At 49.3% G+C, this 17,500-nt stretch overlaps 1 protein-coding gene across 1 annotated transcript in view; it reads right to left on the bottom strand.

Annotated features, from left to right (window-relative positions):
* The window catches only part of LOC143289276 (semaphorin-5A-like), a 200,424-nt gene that overhangs the window by 20,434 nt on the left and 162,490 nt on the right, over positions 1-17,500 (bottom strand). Inside the window, exon 6 of the mRNA XM_076598278.1 lies at positions 2,804-2,874. Within this exon, the coding sequence (XP_076454393.1) occupies positions 2,804-2,864 (61 nt within the window). The 5' untranslated portion in view covers positions 2,865-2,874. The remainder of the gene's footprint in view (positions 1-2,803; positions 2,875-17,500) is intronic.

The raw sequence follows: 17,500 nt of genomic DNA, 5'->3' as shown, positions 1-17,500 counted from the left end.
GGGCAAAATCTGCACGCTACCAAACCAAGACGCTGACGGAGACGCTGACGGAGACACCAGTACAAAAGCTCAAAACCAGACCAAAGCTGTCTTGGGAGAGTCTTGTTCCACCACTGACGACTGTGTGTCGGGGGCAGAGTGTTTGTCAAACACGTGCAAATGCAAAGACCACGAGATCTGCATTCAACAAGACCCGTCCAAGATCTGCGACAAGGAAGGTGACGATGCCACCTGTAAAGTTGTTCACTGCACGGCCCAGAGCAACTGCTCGGCTTGGGCGGGGACGGAATGTCGCCAAACCGAATTCAGCCAGAACAAAACCTGCACACTGCCAAAAGGTGGCACGAAAAATACATCGGATGAAGACGTGAAGACACAGCAGCAGAAGGATTTCGAAGACCTGTTGATGCTGAGCTTCGTATTGGTGGGGGCCAGCATCCTTTCCATCGTCATCTGCTTTGGGCTCATCTGGTCGGGCAAGTGCAGCGGGGACCCTGCTTCCAAACCCGTCAAGGGCCGAGGTGTGCCGCTACTGAAGCGCCGCATCCCCCGTCTCCTCGGCGGCACGAAACAACCGACAGCCGCCAGGAAGAAGTCGCGGAAAGGGTCAGCCGGCAAAAACAGCATGCAGATGGACCCGGTCAGCATGTCCACCAGTGAGGGCCCCAGCCAGTCCGAAGTCACCGCTTCTGACCCGTCCATGTCTGGGTTCTCCACGTCTGAGCCTGGAGTCTCTGTAACACAGTCTGGGACCTCCGCGTCTGGAACAGCGGGCTGGTTCGGAATAGCGGAGGACGGGTCCTCCATGGTCGACACCCAAAATCGATGAGGCAGAAGGAAGGAACCCGCACAGTGCTGTGACGGACCGGGAAAAGACTGTGCTGCTAACTTTTGTAGGCGGACAGGAGGATAACAAAAAAGGAATGGAGTGAATTGAAACACGGTGCTGGCACGGTGCTAACTTTTGTAGGTGGACAGGAGGATAACAAAAAAGGAATGGAGTGAATTGAAACACGGTGCTGGCACCACGCTAACTTTTGTTGGGTGGTGGATACGGGGAGATAACAAAAAAGGAATGGAGTGAATCGAAACATGGTGCTGGCACGGTGCTAACTTTTGTAGGTGGACAGGGGGGTAACATAAGGGAATGGAGTGAATCGAAATACGATGTTAACTCTTGTTGGGTCGTGGACATGGGGTGGGAGGGGGGGGGGTAACATAAAGGAATGGAGTGACTCAAAATACGGTGCTAACTCTTGTTGGGTCGTGAACATGGGGTGGGAGGGGGAGGTAACAAAAAAGGAATGGAGTGACTCGAAATACGGCGCTAACTCTTGTTGGGTCGTGGACATGGGGGTGGGTAACAAAAAAGGAATGGAGTGACTCGAAATCCGGCGCCAACTCTTCTTGGGTCGTGGACATGGGGGTAACATAAAGGAACGAAGTGAAATCAATCAGGTATTTATCGTTATGCCTATTGAACATTTAAAATGTTTGTAAACGCTTCATGTTGTACGAGCAGATGAAAGACACCTTTTTATGGACTTTCAAAGCAGTATCTCGCATCTCCTGCCTATCCAATTCAGCTGTCATTTTATCCCGAGGAGGAAAAACAAACAACACAAAATGAAGACACACATGGCAGACACAGGCGCGAAGGGCTGTTTTAGGCCTTATGGCAGTAACACGAACATTAGCCAGCATGCACTTATCCCCCATTTTTTTTTTTTTTAAATGGCTGCCTGAATACCGAGGAGCTAAAAACACGTAAATGCTCCCTCCTATAAATGAGGATTTTTTCCCCCCGGGGGGGGGGGGGGGGGGGGGGGGGAGCTTTTTTTCCTCAAGATTTAGGGGAGCTCCAGCCCACAAAAGGTGGCATGGGAAGAAACAAAATATCGTGTTCCTCTTTCCTTTGAAAATCATCTGACCTAAAAGACATTTCCAGAGAATCACTCAAAATTCTCTTTTGTCTTTGAACAAAACTGCTGTCCTGGGTGTGCGTGTGGAGTTCTCTACGCTGAATGATTACGCTGACATTCTCCACAAATACACGTTTTTTTTCTGCCTGTCTCTCTCTGTCTCTCCACTGATAGATGAATGAAGGGATTTATTATGTGTTGGGTGGGCTGTTGGTTAGTATCGTTTGTTTTGTTTCGTTTTCTTCACGGGAGGAACTTTGTTTTGTTTCATTATTAATTTTGTTTTCACCATCTCATTCGTTTATCATAATGGTTTGTTATGAATTGAAAGTATGTTGACGCATTCACCCATATCATAAGGACCTCATGGCCAATGACATTATAGCGTCAAAGCGTCTCTCTCTCTCTCTCTCTCTCTCTCTCTCTATATATATATATATATATATATATATGTATGTGTGTGTGTGTGTGTGTGTGTGTGTGTGTGTGTGTGTGTGGAGAGAGAGAGAGAAAATCGGAGAGACAGCGCACATCTAACTTTAGCTTTCTGATATCGCAGTGTCAAATACCAGTTTCGCTAAGTTTAGATGATGGATAATATTAGAACAGGTAGATGCCCTCCCAGCCCCTCTTTGTCGCTCTCACACACGCGCAGCGCGAACACACACACACACACACACACACACACACACACACACACACACACACTACACAATCTCTGTCTCTGTCTCACACACACACACACACACACAAATAATAATGCACACGAGTGCGCGCACGCACACACGCACGCACGCACACACACACACACACACACACACACACACACACACACACACACACACACACTCACTCACTCACTCACTCACTCGCGCACTTACCCTGAATGCAGCAGCAAAAGAAGAAAATAGCAATGGCCGAGTAAGTCACGAGCCTGTCCATATTACTCGATCTGGAAAAAAAAACACAGAAAAGGATGATAATTGTGATTGTGATCGAATCCCACACTCGCCAAGTGATGATGATGATGTTGGTGATGATGTTGGTGATGATGAAGATGATGATGATGACTGTTGTTCTCGATGTTGATGTGATTACCATACATTTTGGTAATGATGATGATGATGATGATGACGATTCTTAATGTTGTTGTTGTTGTGATTACCTTGTAACACGCTGTATTTATTTTTATCAAGTACGCTGGGTTTTTATCGTGTGTTTTTTTGTTGTTTTTTTATCAATTTTTAGTGAAGCTTGGAGTCTGTTGCGTTGGTGCTTTAACTAAAAATAATGCCAGTTAACTCTTGGGGAAGAACACATTATTGTTCACTCTTGCTCTGCGTCTCTCTATTCCAAACACACACACACACACACACACACACACACACACACAGGGAAACGCGAGAAGACAAGGGGGAATTGACACTGCGGGTGAGGCCAGGAGAAAGACAGTCAGCCAAACAGAAACTGGAACACAGGGAATGACAAGGACATGTCTACACAGAGAATCGGACACTAGAGCTGACACAGACAGACAGATAGACAGACATGCAAATATATTTCAACACAGAATGACAGACAAAGACACTGCTAGACACAGCCAGACAAAGACATTCCAATACAACACAGGATGAGAGAGAGAGCAAGAGACAGAGAGAGAGAGAGAGAGACTGAGACAGAGAGATAGACAGACAGAGACAGAGAGATAGACACTGAGAACAAATACAGTCAAATAGAACAAAGAATGAGACCAGAAAAAAGACGGATCGAAATGAACTGAGAATCTAACACTTTCTGTGGCGTGCACGTTTGAATTTCCATACAACTATATTCCCACAAATATATACGCTGCAAAAAGACAAGAAAAACTAAAGTAGAAAGAAATATTAGAAATGAAACTGAAGAATATAAACAAAACGAAAACGAAAAAAGTCTAATGTGCATGAGATTTTTTTTTCTTCTCCTACTGGAGCGGGTCTGCATTGTGCAAGACAGGGTGACATGTCCAGCATGACGACAACAATCCGATGAGACAGGCAGGTGGCTGTTTAACTCCCCAAAACATCGGACTCTCCTGTCCAGTTTCCAACACTGTCAAGGGATCGGAAAATTACTGTTCTTATCATATTCTGAACACAGAATGAAATCCATTATCTGCGTCTCTGTCTTCTCTCTTTAAAGCAGTAAGATCTCTCTCTCTCTCTCTCTCTCTCTCTCTCTCTCTCTCTCTCTCTCTCTCTCTGTGTGTGTGTGTGTGTGTGTGTGTGTGTGTGTGTGTGTGTCTGTCTGTCTGTCTGTCTGTCTGTCTGTCTCTCTCTCTCTCTCTCTCTCTCCAATATCTGTCACAAACACATAAACATACGCGTGCGGGAGCGCGCGCGCGCGCACGCACGCACACACACACACACACACACACACACACACACTGCAATAATCTCTCTTTCTCTCTCTCGCTCTCTCTCTCTCGCTTTCTCCCCACCCCCAAATCCCAACTCCCTCCCCCACTCTCAAATCCGCTAACCACATATGCACACAGACAGACACAGACACAGACACAGGCAGACAAGGCAGAAGAAGACCTGGGATCGGGGGGGGGGGGGGAGGATTTCGATCCCTCTGCTGACCCCAATCCCCAACTAAAACACTGCAAGCCCGTTTAATCCCTCCCACCGTGTGTGTGTGTGTCTGCACAGGCTCTGGGGGAACACTACAAAAAGTCTAGCTGTCCAAACGCGCCAAAGTTCCCGCATTTTACACATGGCATAATCGCATTAACCCTTTTCTTCCTCTTGGCTTTCCAAGTGTAAAATCATGCACGACAGACATAAAACATGGCAAATACTTCAACAGATCATTTCGACACAAAGTACACACAAGTGCGCGCGCGCGCCCCGCACACACACACACACACACACACACACACACACACACACACACAGAGGAAGCGAGAGTGTGAGAGAGAGAGAGAGAGAGAGAGACAGAGAGAGAAAGACACAGAAGAGAAAGGGGAGTAGCGAAGGGAGAAACAGAGAGAGAGAGAATGGAGAGAGAGGGGTGGGGATGGCAGGGGAGGACGAGTACAATGACATTTTCATTCTCTCCTTATACTTCCTTCCACAACCACCACTACCACCATCCTCCCCCATCCATCACCCCCCACACCCCTCACACACACACACACACACACACACACACACACACACACAAAACAAAATGCTAGCACCAATTTTCAGTGCCAGTACCTCGTCCCTCCTTCCTGTCTCCACCCCATCCCCCACCCCCACAAAATAATGCTCCTTCCCCACCCTCCTGACACTCCTCCTCCCCACCCCGCACCCTTTCTCTGTCCGCGCACACATACGTTCCAATACCTCATTTACGAAACAACAACTACAACAACAACATCAACAAAAAGCTGCGTCTCTGAAGTGTTCAACATTGGCCCCCTGGGCGAGGCCTCTGCTGTCCATCATTTTGTTCAACATTGGCCCCCTGGGCGAGGCCTCTGCTGTCCATCATTTTGTTCAACATTGGCCCCCTGGGCGAGGCCTCTGCTGTCCATCATTTTGTTCAACATTGGCCCCCTGGGCGAGGCCTCTGCTGTCCATCATTTTGTTCAACATTGGCCCCCTGGGCGAGGCCTCTGCTGTCCATCATTTTGTTCAACATTGGCCCCCTGGGCGAGGCCTCTGCTGTCCATCATTTTGTTCAACATTGGCCCCCTGGGCGAGGCCTCTGCTGTCCATCATTTTGGCCAACATTGGCCCCCTGGGCGAGGCCTCTGCTGTCCATCATTTTGTTCAACATTGGCCCCCTGGGCGAGGCCTCTGCTGTCCATCATTTTGGCCAACATTGGCCCCCTGGGCGAGGCCTCTGCTGTCCATCATTTTGGCCAACATTGGCCCCCTGGGCGAGGCCTCTGCTGTCCATCATTTTGGCCAACATTGGCCCCCTGTGCGAGGCCTCTGCTGTCCATCATTTTGGCCAACATTGGCCCCCTGGGCGAGGCCTCTGCTGTCCATCATTTTGGCCAACATTGGCCCCCTGGGCGAGGCCTCTGCTGTCCATCATTTTGGCCAACATTGGCCCCCTGGGCGAGGCCTCTGCTGTCCATCATTTTGTTCAACATTGGCCCCCTGGGCGAGGCCTCTGCTGTCCATCATTTTGGCCAACATTGGCCCCCTGGGCGAGGCCTCTGCTGTCCATCATTTTGGCCAACAGTTTTCCGCCAAGTCTGACGAACCCACGCGATGTTGTTTCTTTTGGTTTTGTTTTTTTCTTTGTTTTGTTTTGTTTTTTTCTCTCCCTCCCTCCTGTCTGTTCTTCGTATTTCACTATGGGTTGTTTTTTGTTGTTGTTGTTGTTGTTTTTGTTTCTTTGGGGGGGTGTGATAAAGAGACATAAGTAAGGCGTTTGGAGGGTGTGTTGTATAGTTCCGAATTCTCGTCTCCTGGAGAAGCTTTCTTCTTCGTCTTCTTTTTTTTTTTTCGTTCTTTTTTTAATCCTGTTTTCTTTTTCATTTCCTCTTTCCGTTGTGACACGTCTTGCCGCTGTGGCGATTTGTTTTCTCTTGGTGTGGACGATGTCTTCCTCTCCTCTTGGACTCTTTGCTTTACCATTTGAAATTGAAACTGGAAGAGGAGGAGGAGGAAGAGGAGGAGGAGGAAGAGGAGGAGGAAGAGGAGGAGGGGACTGGACGTAAAAGGACTGTGGTGTGAAAAACAAAGGAATGGGTGTGACGGGGGGTAGATTCTCAGATGGTGTGGGTTGAGGTGAGGGTATATGTTGACTGTGTAGGTGAGTGTTAGAGGTTATGGGTGAGAGAGAGAGAGAGAGGGGGGGCAGACAGAGATAAAGATACAGAGAGAGAGAGGGGGGGAGGCAGACAGAGATAAAGATACAGAGAGAGAGGGGGGGAGACAGAGATAAAGATACAGAGAGAGAGGGGGGGAGACAGAGATAAAGATACAGAGAGAGAGGGGGGGAGACAGAGATAAAGATACAGAGAGAGAGGGGGGGAGACAGAGATAAAGATACAGAGAGAGAGAGGGGGGGAGACAGAGATAAAGATACAGAGAGAGAGGGGGGGAGACAGAGATAAAGATACAGAGAGAGAGGGGGGCAGAGATAAAGATACAGAGAGAGAGGGGGGGAGACAGAGATAAAGATACAGAGAGAGAGGGGGGAGACAGAGATAAAGATACAGAGAGAGAGGGGGGCAGACAGAGATAAAGATACACAGAGAGAGAGCAGCACCACCAATTAATTCTCCTACTTTTCGCTGCACGTACATCATTTAATAATTCTGAAATAGATACATTTTTTTATTAAATAAATGAAAAACAACAACAACCGAATGCCGAGTCTCCTGAACTCATCCCACTTTGTTATTGTATAAGCTTCAGCTTCAGTATAACGGCGGCGTCACGGCAAGTGGTGGACTGATCCATGTACGCTACATTCACCACATGTGCTATAAAAACGATGGTGTTACAGGGGAAACAGCAGAGTGACGAGCAGAGAGACACAGAAAAGGGGAGACTTTGAGACGGTGAGACCGTGGATGAATGGGATCCCCTCCCACCTAAACACACACACGGCAAAATATTGACACCTAGCTGTCCCCCCCAACACACACACACACACTTCGGTTCTCACTAGCCCTGACTAGCCCAGGGGTCACCCCCCCACCCATCCCCCCAACACACACACACACCCATCCCCCCAACACACACACACACCCATCCCCCCCAACACACACACACACACTTCGGTTCTCACTAGCCCTGACTAGCCCAGGGGTCACCCCCCACCCATCCCCCCAACACACACACACACACTTCGGTTCTCACTAGCCCTGACTTGCCCAGGGGTCACCCCCCCTCCCACCCCCCGGTCTATACAGACCAGCCTGAAATGAGGACCACCCCTCCCTCCAGCAGTAAGCTTCAACCTGTCACAACTGACCCCCTCCCCTAGCTCTCTCTATAATATCATATAATAATAATAGTAATATACAGGCTTATACAGCGCGATACCCCCATCTCAAATGGGCATCACCGCGCTTTACAAAAAAACAGCAACACAAAAAACAAATTTAAGACGAAGTGGCGTAAAAACATGTTTTACAAATTTGTAATAACAAAAAAATAAAAGTAAACACTACTGCTACTACTACTACTACTACTACTACTACTACTAATAATAATAATAATAATAATATAATGCGATCTGAAGTGATGTGGTGTAATACACGATAACATAACATAGCACAATATAATATAATATTAGTATGACACGACATGACATAATATCATATATTGTCATACAATATCGTACATTTACAGAAGAAAACTCTTTTTTTTTCTAACTCAATTTCAATTTCCACTCGCACTCACTCAGACAGTTAACTCTAACCCCCACCCCCTCCCCCCTGCCCCCAACCGTACCTCCACCCTTCTCCCCCCCGACCCCCCCCCCCCCTTCTGTGCCTAAATCACCGACTGACTGGAGGGTTGTGGGTGGGGGTGGTGGTGGGAGGAGGGGAGAGGAGGGGGAGCTTGGTTTAAAAAAAAAAAACCAACACACCTTCGGCCCTAACCGCCCCCCCCCCCTCACCCCCCGCGCACACCACCTCCCACTCCCCTATCAGTTCCCAAACCTCTCCACTCCAGTCAACTTTCAGCAAGAGTCCAGTCACACTCCCAGACAACTTTGTTCCACCCCAGATTTTCGTGTCCCCCCCCCCCGTTTATAACGAGGTTTTTCGCTGAGACAGGTTTGATGGGTGTGTCGTCACTGTTGCCCCGTCTTGGCTACAACGTACAAAAAAATCGAATCTCTCCTGTCACTTACGGGTGTGTGTGTGTGTGTGTGTGAGGGGGGGGGGGGTATTTGAGGAGGTGTGCGGGTGTGGGGAGGTGGGTATTTGAGGAGGTGTGTGGGTGTGGGGCGCGGGGAAAAGGAGGAGGAGTGAGGGGGTGGGTGGGGGTTATGAGGGTGTTCTTTGACAATGGCTATCTTGTCATTTTCTTTTGTAACCCCGTCCCCTTAATGTGTTGTTGTTTTTTCTTTCTTTGTTTTTGTTTTTCTTTTCTTTCTTTCTTTCTTTTCGAGGCGACAAAACAGAAAACTGAGAGAGTGAGAGTGGAGACAGGCAGTGTGTGGGACGGATAAATACACCATGATAGCTTTAAAAAAAAAATATATATATATATATATCGCAAACTATTTAAACAACAACAAAAAAACAGATAACTAGACAAAAAAAACTGCAGTGTTTAGTTGTCGGTCATCTCGCCACCAACTCTTCCCACCCCATCCTTCACCATCATCCCCCCTCCTATCCCCCCCACCCACCCCTGCACTCCCTCTCCTTTTCATCCACTGTCTTCACATCATAGCTCTGGCCTCATTATCTGACAGGGGTAGTAGGTATATATCGTCTGTTCACTGTTTTCTTTATTTTTCTTTTTTTTCTTTTTTTTCATTAACACTTTCATCTTTTTCTTTGTTTACGGCGCTACTTTGTTTCGAAGATATAACCTGAGCCCCCCAAAAAGAACCCCCCTCCCACCGCAGCCCCCCCCCACGCCCCCCCCCCCCCCCAAAAAAATATATTATACTAACAACAACAACAATAACAATAACAACAATAATAATAATAATATAATCATCATCATAATACCGTTCAGGTTTCCTTCATAAGACGTTCAGCTCAAGTTTCAGCATCGTTATCTAATCAACCGTCAATTCTCTCACACATCACATCCAACTAACCCCCCCCCCCCCCCCATCGTCCCCCCTCCCGATCCACAAACCGCCCTCCTGTCCTCCCTCCCCCCCCATCGTCCCCCCTCCCGATCCACAAACCGCCCTCCTGTCCTCCCTCCCCCCCCCCATCGTCCCCCCTCCCGATCCACAAACCGCCCTCCTGTCCTCCTTCTCTCCCAACCCCCCCCCCCCCCCCCATCGTCCCCCCTCCCGATCCACAAACCGCCCTCCTGTCCTCCCTCCCCCCCCCCCATCGTCCCCCCTCCCGATCCACAAACCGCCCTCCTGTCCTCCCTCCCCCCCCCATCGTCCCCCCTCCCGATCCACAAACCGCCCTCCTGTCCTCCTTCTCTCCCAACCCCCCCCCCCCATCGTCCCCCCTCCCGATCCACAAACCGCCCTCCTGTCCTCCCTCCCCCCCCCATCGTCCCCCCTCCCGATCCACAAACCGCCCTCCTGTCCTCCCTCTCCCCCCCCCCCCATCGTCCCCCCTCCCGATCCACAAACCGCCCTCCTGTCCTCCTTCTCTCCCACACCCCCCCCCCTCCCGATCCACAAACCGCCCTCCTGTCCTCCCTCTCCCCCCCCCCCCCCCATCGTCCCCCCTCCCGATCCACAAACCGCCCTCCTGTCCTCCCTCTCTCCTCCCCCCCCCCCATCGTCCCCCCTCCAGATCCACAAACCGCCCTCCTGTCCTCCCTCTCCCCCCCCCCCCCGATCGTCCCCCCTCCCGATCCACAAACCGCCCTCCTGTCCTCCCTCTCTCCCCCCCCCCCCATCGTCCCCCCTCCAGATCCACAAACCGCCCTCCTGTCCTCCCTCTCCCCCCCCCCCCCATCGTCCCCCCTCCCGATCCACAAACCGCCCTCCTGTCCTCCTTCTCTCCCACACCCCCCCCCCTCCCGATCCACAAACCGCCCTCCTGTCCTCCCTCTCCCCCCCCCCCCCCCATCGTCCCCCCTCCCGATCCACAAACCGCCCTCCTGTCCTCCCTCTCTCCCCCCCCCCCCATCGTCCCCCCTCCAGATCCACAAACCGCCCTCCTGTCCTCCCTCTCCCCCCCCCCCCCCATCGTCCCCCCTCCCGATCCACAAACCGCCCTCCTGTCCTCCCTCTCTCCCACCCCCCACACCCCCCCCATCGTCCCCCCTCCAGATCCACAAACCGCCCTCCTGTCCTCCCTCTCCCCCCCCCCCCCCGATCGTCCCCCCTCCCGATCCACAAACCGCCTTCCTGTCCTCCCTCTCCCCCCCCCCCCCATCGTCCCCCCTCCCGATCCACAAACCGCCCTCCTGTCCTCCCTCTCCCCCCCCCCATCTGTCCTCCTTCTCTCCCCCCCCCCCCCTCGTCCCCCCTCCCGATCCACAAACCGCCCTCCTGTCCTCCTTCTCTCCCCCCCCCATCGTCCCCCCTCCCGATCCACAAACCGCCCTCCTGTCCTCCCTCTCCCCCCCCCCCATCGTCCCCCCTCCCGATCCACAAACCGCCCTCCTGTCCTCCCTCTCCCCCCCCCCATCGTCCCCCCTCCCGATCCACAAACCGCCCTCCTGTCCTCCCTCTCTCCCAACCCCCCCCCACCCCCCGCCCCATCGTCCCCCCTCCCGATCTACAAACCGCCCTCCTGTCCTCCCTCTCCCCCCCCCCCCCATCGTCCCCCCTCCCAATCCACAAACCGCCCTCCTGTCCTCCTTCTCTCCCAACCCCCACCCCCACCCCCCATCGTCCCCCCTCCCGATCCACAAACCGCCCTCCTGTCCTCCCTCTCTCCCAACCCCCACCCCCCATCGTCCCCCCCTCCCGATCCACAAACCGCCCTCCTGTCCTCCCTCTCTCCCAACCCCCCCCCCCTCACCCCCCATCGTCCCCCCTCCCGATCCACAAACCGCCCTCCTGTCCTCCCTCTCTCCCAACCCCCCACCCCCACCCCCCATCGTCCCCCCTCCCGATCCACAAACCGCCCTCCTGTCCTCCCTCTCTCCCAACCCCCCCCCACCCCCGCCCCATCGTCCCCCCTCCCGATCCACAAACCGCCCTCCTGTCCTCCCTCTCTCCCAACCCCCCCCCCCCCCCCCCCCCCATCGTCCCCCCTCCCGATCCACAAACCGCCCTCCTGTCCTTCTCTCCCCCCCCCTCACCAGTCCACCCCGGTTAAATAATTGACGGGAAAAAGCTGGCCCTTACCGGACAGAATTTCGCACATCAGACCCCCCACCCCTACCCCACCCCCTCACTTTCCATCGCTTCCAATACTTTCCACCAATTTTCAGAGACTGTATACCCTACTAGACGGCTTACTTTTTTGGGGGGTGATGGGGGAGAGGAGGGGCTGGTGGTGGTGGTGGTTGCGGTTTGTTTCTTACGAGGCTAACTTCAAGCTAGTGCTAAGCGTCTGTCAGATTACCAACCTCACTTCGAGGATTCAGGGCCACAAAGTGATGTTGTTGTTGTTGTTTTGGGAAGGCAGGGGGCCCGGGGGTGAGGGGGGTGGCGTGCTGGGGGAGGGGGGGATCGGGGAGGTGAACTTATTTTTGTTTGTTTTCTTTGGTGTTTTTGTTTTTTGTTGTTTTTGTTTTTGTTTTTTGTTTTTGTGGTTGTTTTTGCTTTTTTAACACGAACCCGAAATTTACACAGCTAACTGCATTTAGTCTAAATCTCCCTTTTCCCCTGAACTCTCCCCTTTTTTTGTTAACTACAGAAATAGGAAGAGGGGGGTGTGGGGGGAAAGGAAGTGAAAGAAAGAAAAGAAAAAAAGAGGAATGGAGGAGAGAGGAGGGAGCTTAACGACTACGATAATTAGTCCGGACTGTTAATCTCTGAAAAGAAAACACACCACATGTTGACATCGTCAGCTCCACTGTTTCACTGGGCCACTGGTCACAAGTCAGTCTCCGGAGGCAAGGGTAATGGATCGTTATCGTTTATTTATTTATAGTCTGTTCATCTAAGATGATGATATTAGACTGAAAATAAATGATATCATCATTATTTTTATTATTTGGATTGTTATCATTTTTTCATAATGATGATAGTTATTATTAATTAGAAATGGACATTTCAAGGGTAACTGGTGGGTGCTGAAGACACCGTGAAAACAAAGAAAGAAGAGTAAGAAAGGAACGAAAGGGGAGAGAAGTGTGATGTTTATCCAGAAACCCATCGGCCCGTTCTGGAGGCACTGAACAGGGATGTTACAGATCGTAATCATGTGCACAGGAAAATATCTCATCCGGATGAACAGCTCCAGACAGTACATTGCTCACTGGCTAGCAGCAACTGTGCGTCCCTTTAAGGCTTTAAATAGATGTAGTAATAAATCCCGTGTCATCTCTTTGCAGGGGGAAGGAGAGAGAAAGACAGACAGACAGACAGACAAACAGGGAGAGAGTGGTGGGAGGGAGGACACAGAATGGACAGGAGGAGAGGAGGGAGGAATGACATTATGATTAACACATCATCATTGACGCACCTTTTTTGTTTATAAAAAAAAAAGAAAGAAAAGAAAAACAAACAACAAAAATGCTATGTTTTGCTGTCAGTTTACTCACACACACACACACACACACACACACACACACACACACACACACACTCACACACACACACTCCCTTGAAGTTCGTCCTCTGGCCTTATTCAGCAGCATGGGGAGAGAAGATGCGACAAAAAAATAAAGTTGTTTTTTTTTTCTAAAAGAAAAAGTAAAGATTTTCACTGCATCAGTGCTGAATTGTAATCCATCCACTGAATTTCTTCTTTCTCCACACCTTTTTTTTCTCACCCTTGTCTATATTCATCCCCCACCCACCACACACACACACACACACACACACACACCACACCCCGCCCCCTCTCCTCTCCAAATGTACCCCTTCCGTCTCCCATCACCATGACGACACTTCGTGACAGGAGAAAGCTGGCCCCAGACTGAAAAGGGCTGACCCCTCACACCGTCGCCCACCCCCACCCAATCAAACCTCCCACTTTCTTCTTCTTCTTCTTCGTTCGTGGGCTGCAACTCCCACGTGTCACTCGTATGTACACGAGTGGGCTTTAACGTGTATGACCTTTTCTACCCCACCCCCACCCCCAGTCCCCCCATGTAGGCAGCCATACTCCGTTTTCGGGGGGGTGCATTCCGGGTATGTTCTTGTTTCCAAAACCCACCGAACGCTGACATGAATTACAGGATCTCTAACGTGCGTATTTGTTCTTCTGCTTGCGTATACACACGAAGGGGGTTCAGACACTAGCAGGTCTGCACATATGTTGACCTTGGAAATCGGAAAAACCTCCACCTTTTACCCACCAGGCGCCATTACCGAGATTCGAACCCCGGACCTACAGATTGAAAGTCCAACGCTTTAACTACTCGGCTATTGCGACCGTCCCTCCCGCTTCCATTGCACCACTGACCGAAGTCCTTCCACCGATTTCAGGAAACCACACCAAGACATTCTCCGCTGTAATCTAATATTTTATTCGGTCTGTAACGAGGCTAACAATCAGAAAGTCCCACGGGTTAGTTACAGTGCTGGTTTCTGGATTCTGAAGTCGAAAGTACCATGTTGCCACCAGCGGGTTTTTTTGTTGTTTTTTGTTGTTGTTGTTGTTTGTTTGTTTGTTTGTTTTTTTGTTGTTTTTTTGCTTTTATTTGTTCTTCGTTTCGTTTTTTTGCTGTCTTTGTTGTTTTGTTTGTTTGGGGGGCGGGGGTTGGTGGGGTGTGGGGGGTTCACGTAACTTGGTACAAAACCTCATTTTTCCCCCCCTAAACAGTTCATTTTTTTTATTGTTTCGTGGTCCTACCGCTTGGGTGTTTCGGCCACTGACTTGATCCCTAACGCCAAAAGAAAAAAAAGATAACTTTCATACATTTGTTCCTTCACATACCCCCGAAAGCGGAGTATGGCTGCCTACATGGCGGGGTAAAAACAGTCATACACGTAAAAGCCCACTCGTGTACATACGAGTGAACGTGGGAGTTGCAGCCCACGAACGCAGAAGAAGTTCCTTCACATAAATGTTCTACTCAAGTTCAGCCTTGTTATTTAATTTATGGTTCATTCTTCCCCATGCCTCTCTCTCTCCCTCTCTCTCTCTCCCTCTCCCTCTCTCTCTCTCTCCCTCTCCCTCTCTCTCTCTCTCTCTCCCAAGCCCGTCCCAATCAGTCCACCCTGGTTAAATAATTGACGGGAGAATGCTGGCTCTTACCGGACAGACTGTGGCCCATCAGACCGTCCACTTTCCATCGCCTCCAATACTTTCCACCAATTTTTAGAGACTGTATACCCCAGACGTTTTTCTTTTTCTTTCTCCTTTCTTTTCTTTTCTCTTATCTCCGCCAGTCTTCAGAGATTATAGACCCAGGCGGTTACGGTTTTGTTTATAACGAGGCTTAACTCTGAGAGAGTTCTGGGCGTCTGTCAGATTACCAACCCATTTCTCGACTTCCCCAAACCCTAAGTGACTTTGTTACACCGTGAATCAGGTTTCACGTCATCCTAGGTCTTTCCTCTTGAAATTACTGGATAAATGGGATGGAAGGGGGCGGGAGTGTAGAAGAAGTAAAAGAAAGAAGGAGGAGGAGGAATGGGAGAGTGGAGGGACGTGCAATATGGTGTATTATTCAAGCTAGAAAAAAAAAGTTTCTTATGTACCAGTAACAACACCACGTGGATCATAGTCCAGTTCATGGCGTTAGTTCTACCCAGCGGGAGGGTGCCATTTCAAATTCATCGCTTGAAATTTCGTGCTTGCAGTATGATCCAATAACAAGTGTATACCAAAATATGACAGACAGTTTTATCAGCTCTGCAAGTGTGTCCACTGACGAGTATGACAATCAGCTCTGCAAGTGTGTCCACTGACGAGTATGACAATCAGCTCTACAAGTGTGTCCACTGACGAGTATGACAATCAGCTCTGCAAGTGTGTCCACTGACGAGTATGACAATCAGCTCTGCAAGTGTGTCCACTGACGAGTATGACAATCAGCTCTGCAAATGTGTCCACTGACGAGTATGACAATCAGCTCTGCAAATGTGTCCACTGACGAGTATGACAATCAGCTCTGCAAATGTGTCCACTGACGAGTATGACAATCAGCTCTGCAAATGTGTCCACTGACGAGTATGACAATCAGCTCTGCAAGTGTGTCCACTGACGAGTATGACAATCAGCTCTGCAAGTGTGTCCACTGACGAGTATGACAATCTCCCGAGGTCCCCGCCCATAGAAGATAGAACTCCGATCAAAACTCAGAGAGTTACAGAAGTTCTCATTCAATTCTCCAAATGCTTTAGATGGCAGCCCATCATCCAACCTTTCTCTGGAATCTTTTCCCTCACTGTCAACAGATTTATTTCAAGTTCTTCAAATCCCTGTTGAATACAACTTTATCTCTGGCTGCAAAATAAATCTAAACTAAAAAATGGACTGATATAACAATCAAAAATAACGAATGGTATGAACATTAATAAAAATGTCCAAATAACCAGAGCTCATTTGAAACAGATCTCAGTTCAATCAAGGCGAAAATAAGATCAAGTAGAACATATCTACATACTTCCTGCAAGACCTGACAAAAAAGGTCTGAGGTAGAACATTACAGCAGAACAGGCAATAAAGAAATTTCAACATAAGCACACACTTTTTATTTCTTTTCTTTTTTTATTTAATAAACGCAGCCAATACGTTCGGCATTGGATAGACTGAACAGAATAATATGTGATTCTCAGCATCGTTTTGTAGCTATCCTTCACGAGATTTCATTGCTGCTTGTAAGAAACATCAAGCGAGAGAGAAACAGAAGAGAAATAAAGAAGGGGGAGAGAAAGCGAGGGGGGTAGAGAAAGAGAGGGCGGAAGGGTTAAAACGGGGACGGAGAGGGAGAGAGAAGGAGTGTGTATCAAAATTAATCTTCTTCCAACTTAATCAGATATAACGCTTGATTAAGAATGCTGTAGAAATGAATAAAGTGCATCAACATTCACGCAAAATGCGCTTAAAAAGGACAACGCCAAGACACTAAAAGGCGAAAATGGATAAGGTTTTCAGAAAAAAAATAGCCATGGCTCTCATGAAGGACGGCCGTAGTGAATCCACACAGCGTCAACATAAAAAAAAACGTGTAAAAGGCTGGAGAGAGAGAGAGAGAAAGAGAGACAGAGACAGAGACAGACAGAGACAGAGAAAGAGACAGACAGAGACAGAAATAGACAGAGACAGAGAGACACAGAGAGAGAGAAGAGAGAGAATTACAACAAAGAACAAGACATTCAGCCCAGTAAATTGATTCTTTGCTTTGCCGTTCGCGGACAACGTGAGCTCTTTGGACAACGTGAGCTCTTTGGGAAAGCCATGAAGGCAAAAAGTGGCGTGATGAATGAAGAAAGCGCATTCATTCAATACCTTCTTAACTCATCCTATCTTTTTCGCTCTTGGCGATTTCCAGACAATTATTTTATCCATTCCTGCCCTCTTTCTTTTAATCTACTTTTTTCTATTGTTCCATGCAAACATCAACTCTGGATCAATGTTTTCAAAACAAACACAAAGGTAACTCTGGATCAATGTTTTCAAAACAAACACAAAGCTATCAGCTATCAGTAGTTTTTTGGTTTTCTATTTTTACGTAGTTAATCAGAAGTGAGGAGAAACTGAAAACGAAAAGGCCTGTACTAAATGTGTTCTCTTTCACTCGATACAGCACATATCGTTTCGCCTGCCTCAAACAGGCCAATCTCGAAGCAAACGTCAAAGAAAGTCAAAAGAAAGAGAGAGAAAACAATGTCACTATGAAGACAGGGAG

This window comes from Babylonia areolata, chromosome 13, assembly GCF_041734735.1.
Source record: "Babylonia areolata isolate BAREFJ2019XMU chromosome 13, ASM4173473v1, whole genome shotgun sequence".
Classification (NCBI taxonomy): domain Eukaryota; kingdom Metazoa; phylum Mollusca; class Gastropoda; order Neogastropoda; family Buccinidae; genus Babylonia; species Babylonia areolata.
The sequence above is the reverse complement of the archived record's forward strand: the minus strand, read 5'-3'. Positions and strand labels throughout refer to the sequence as shown.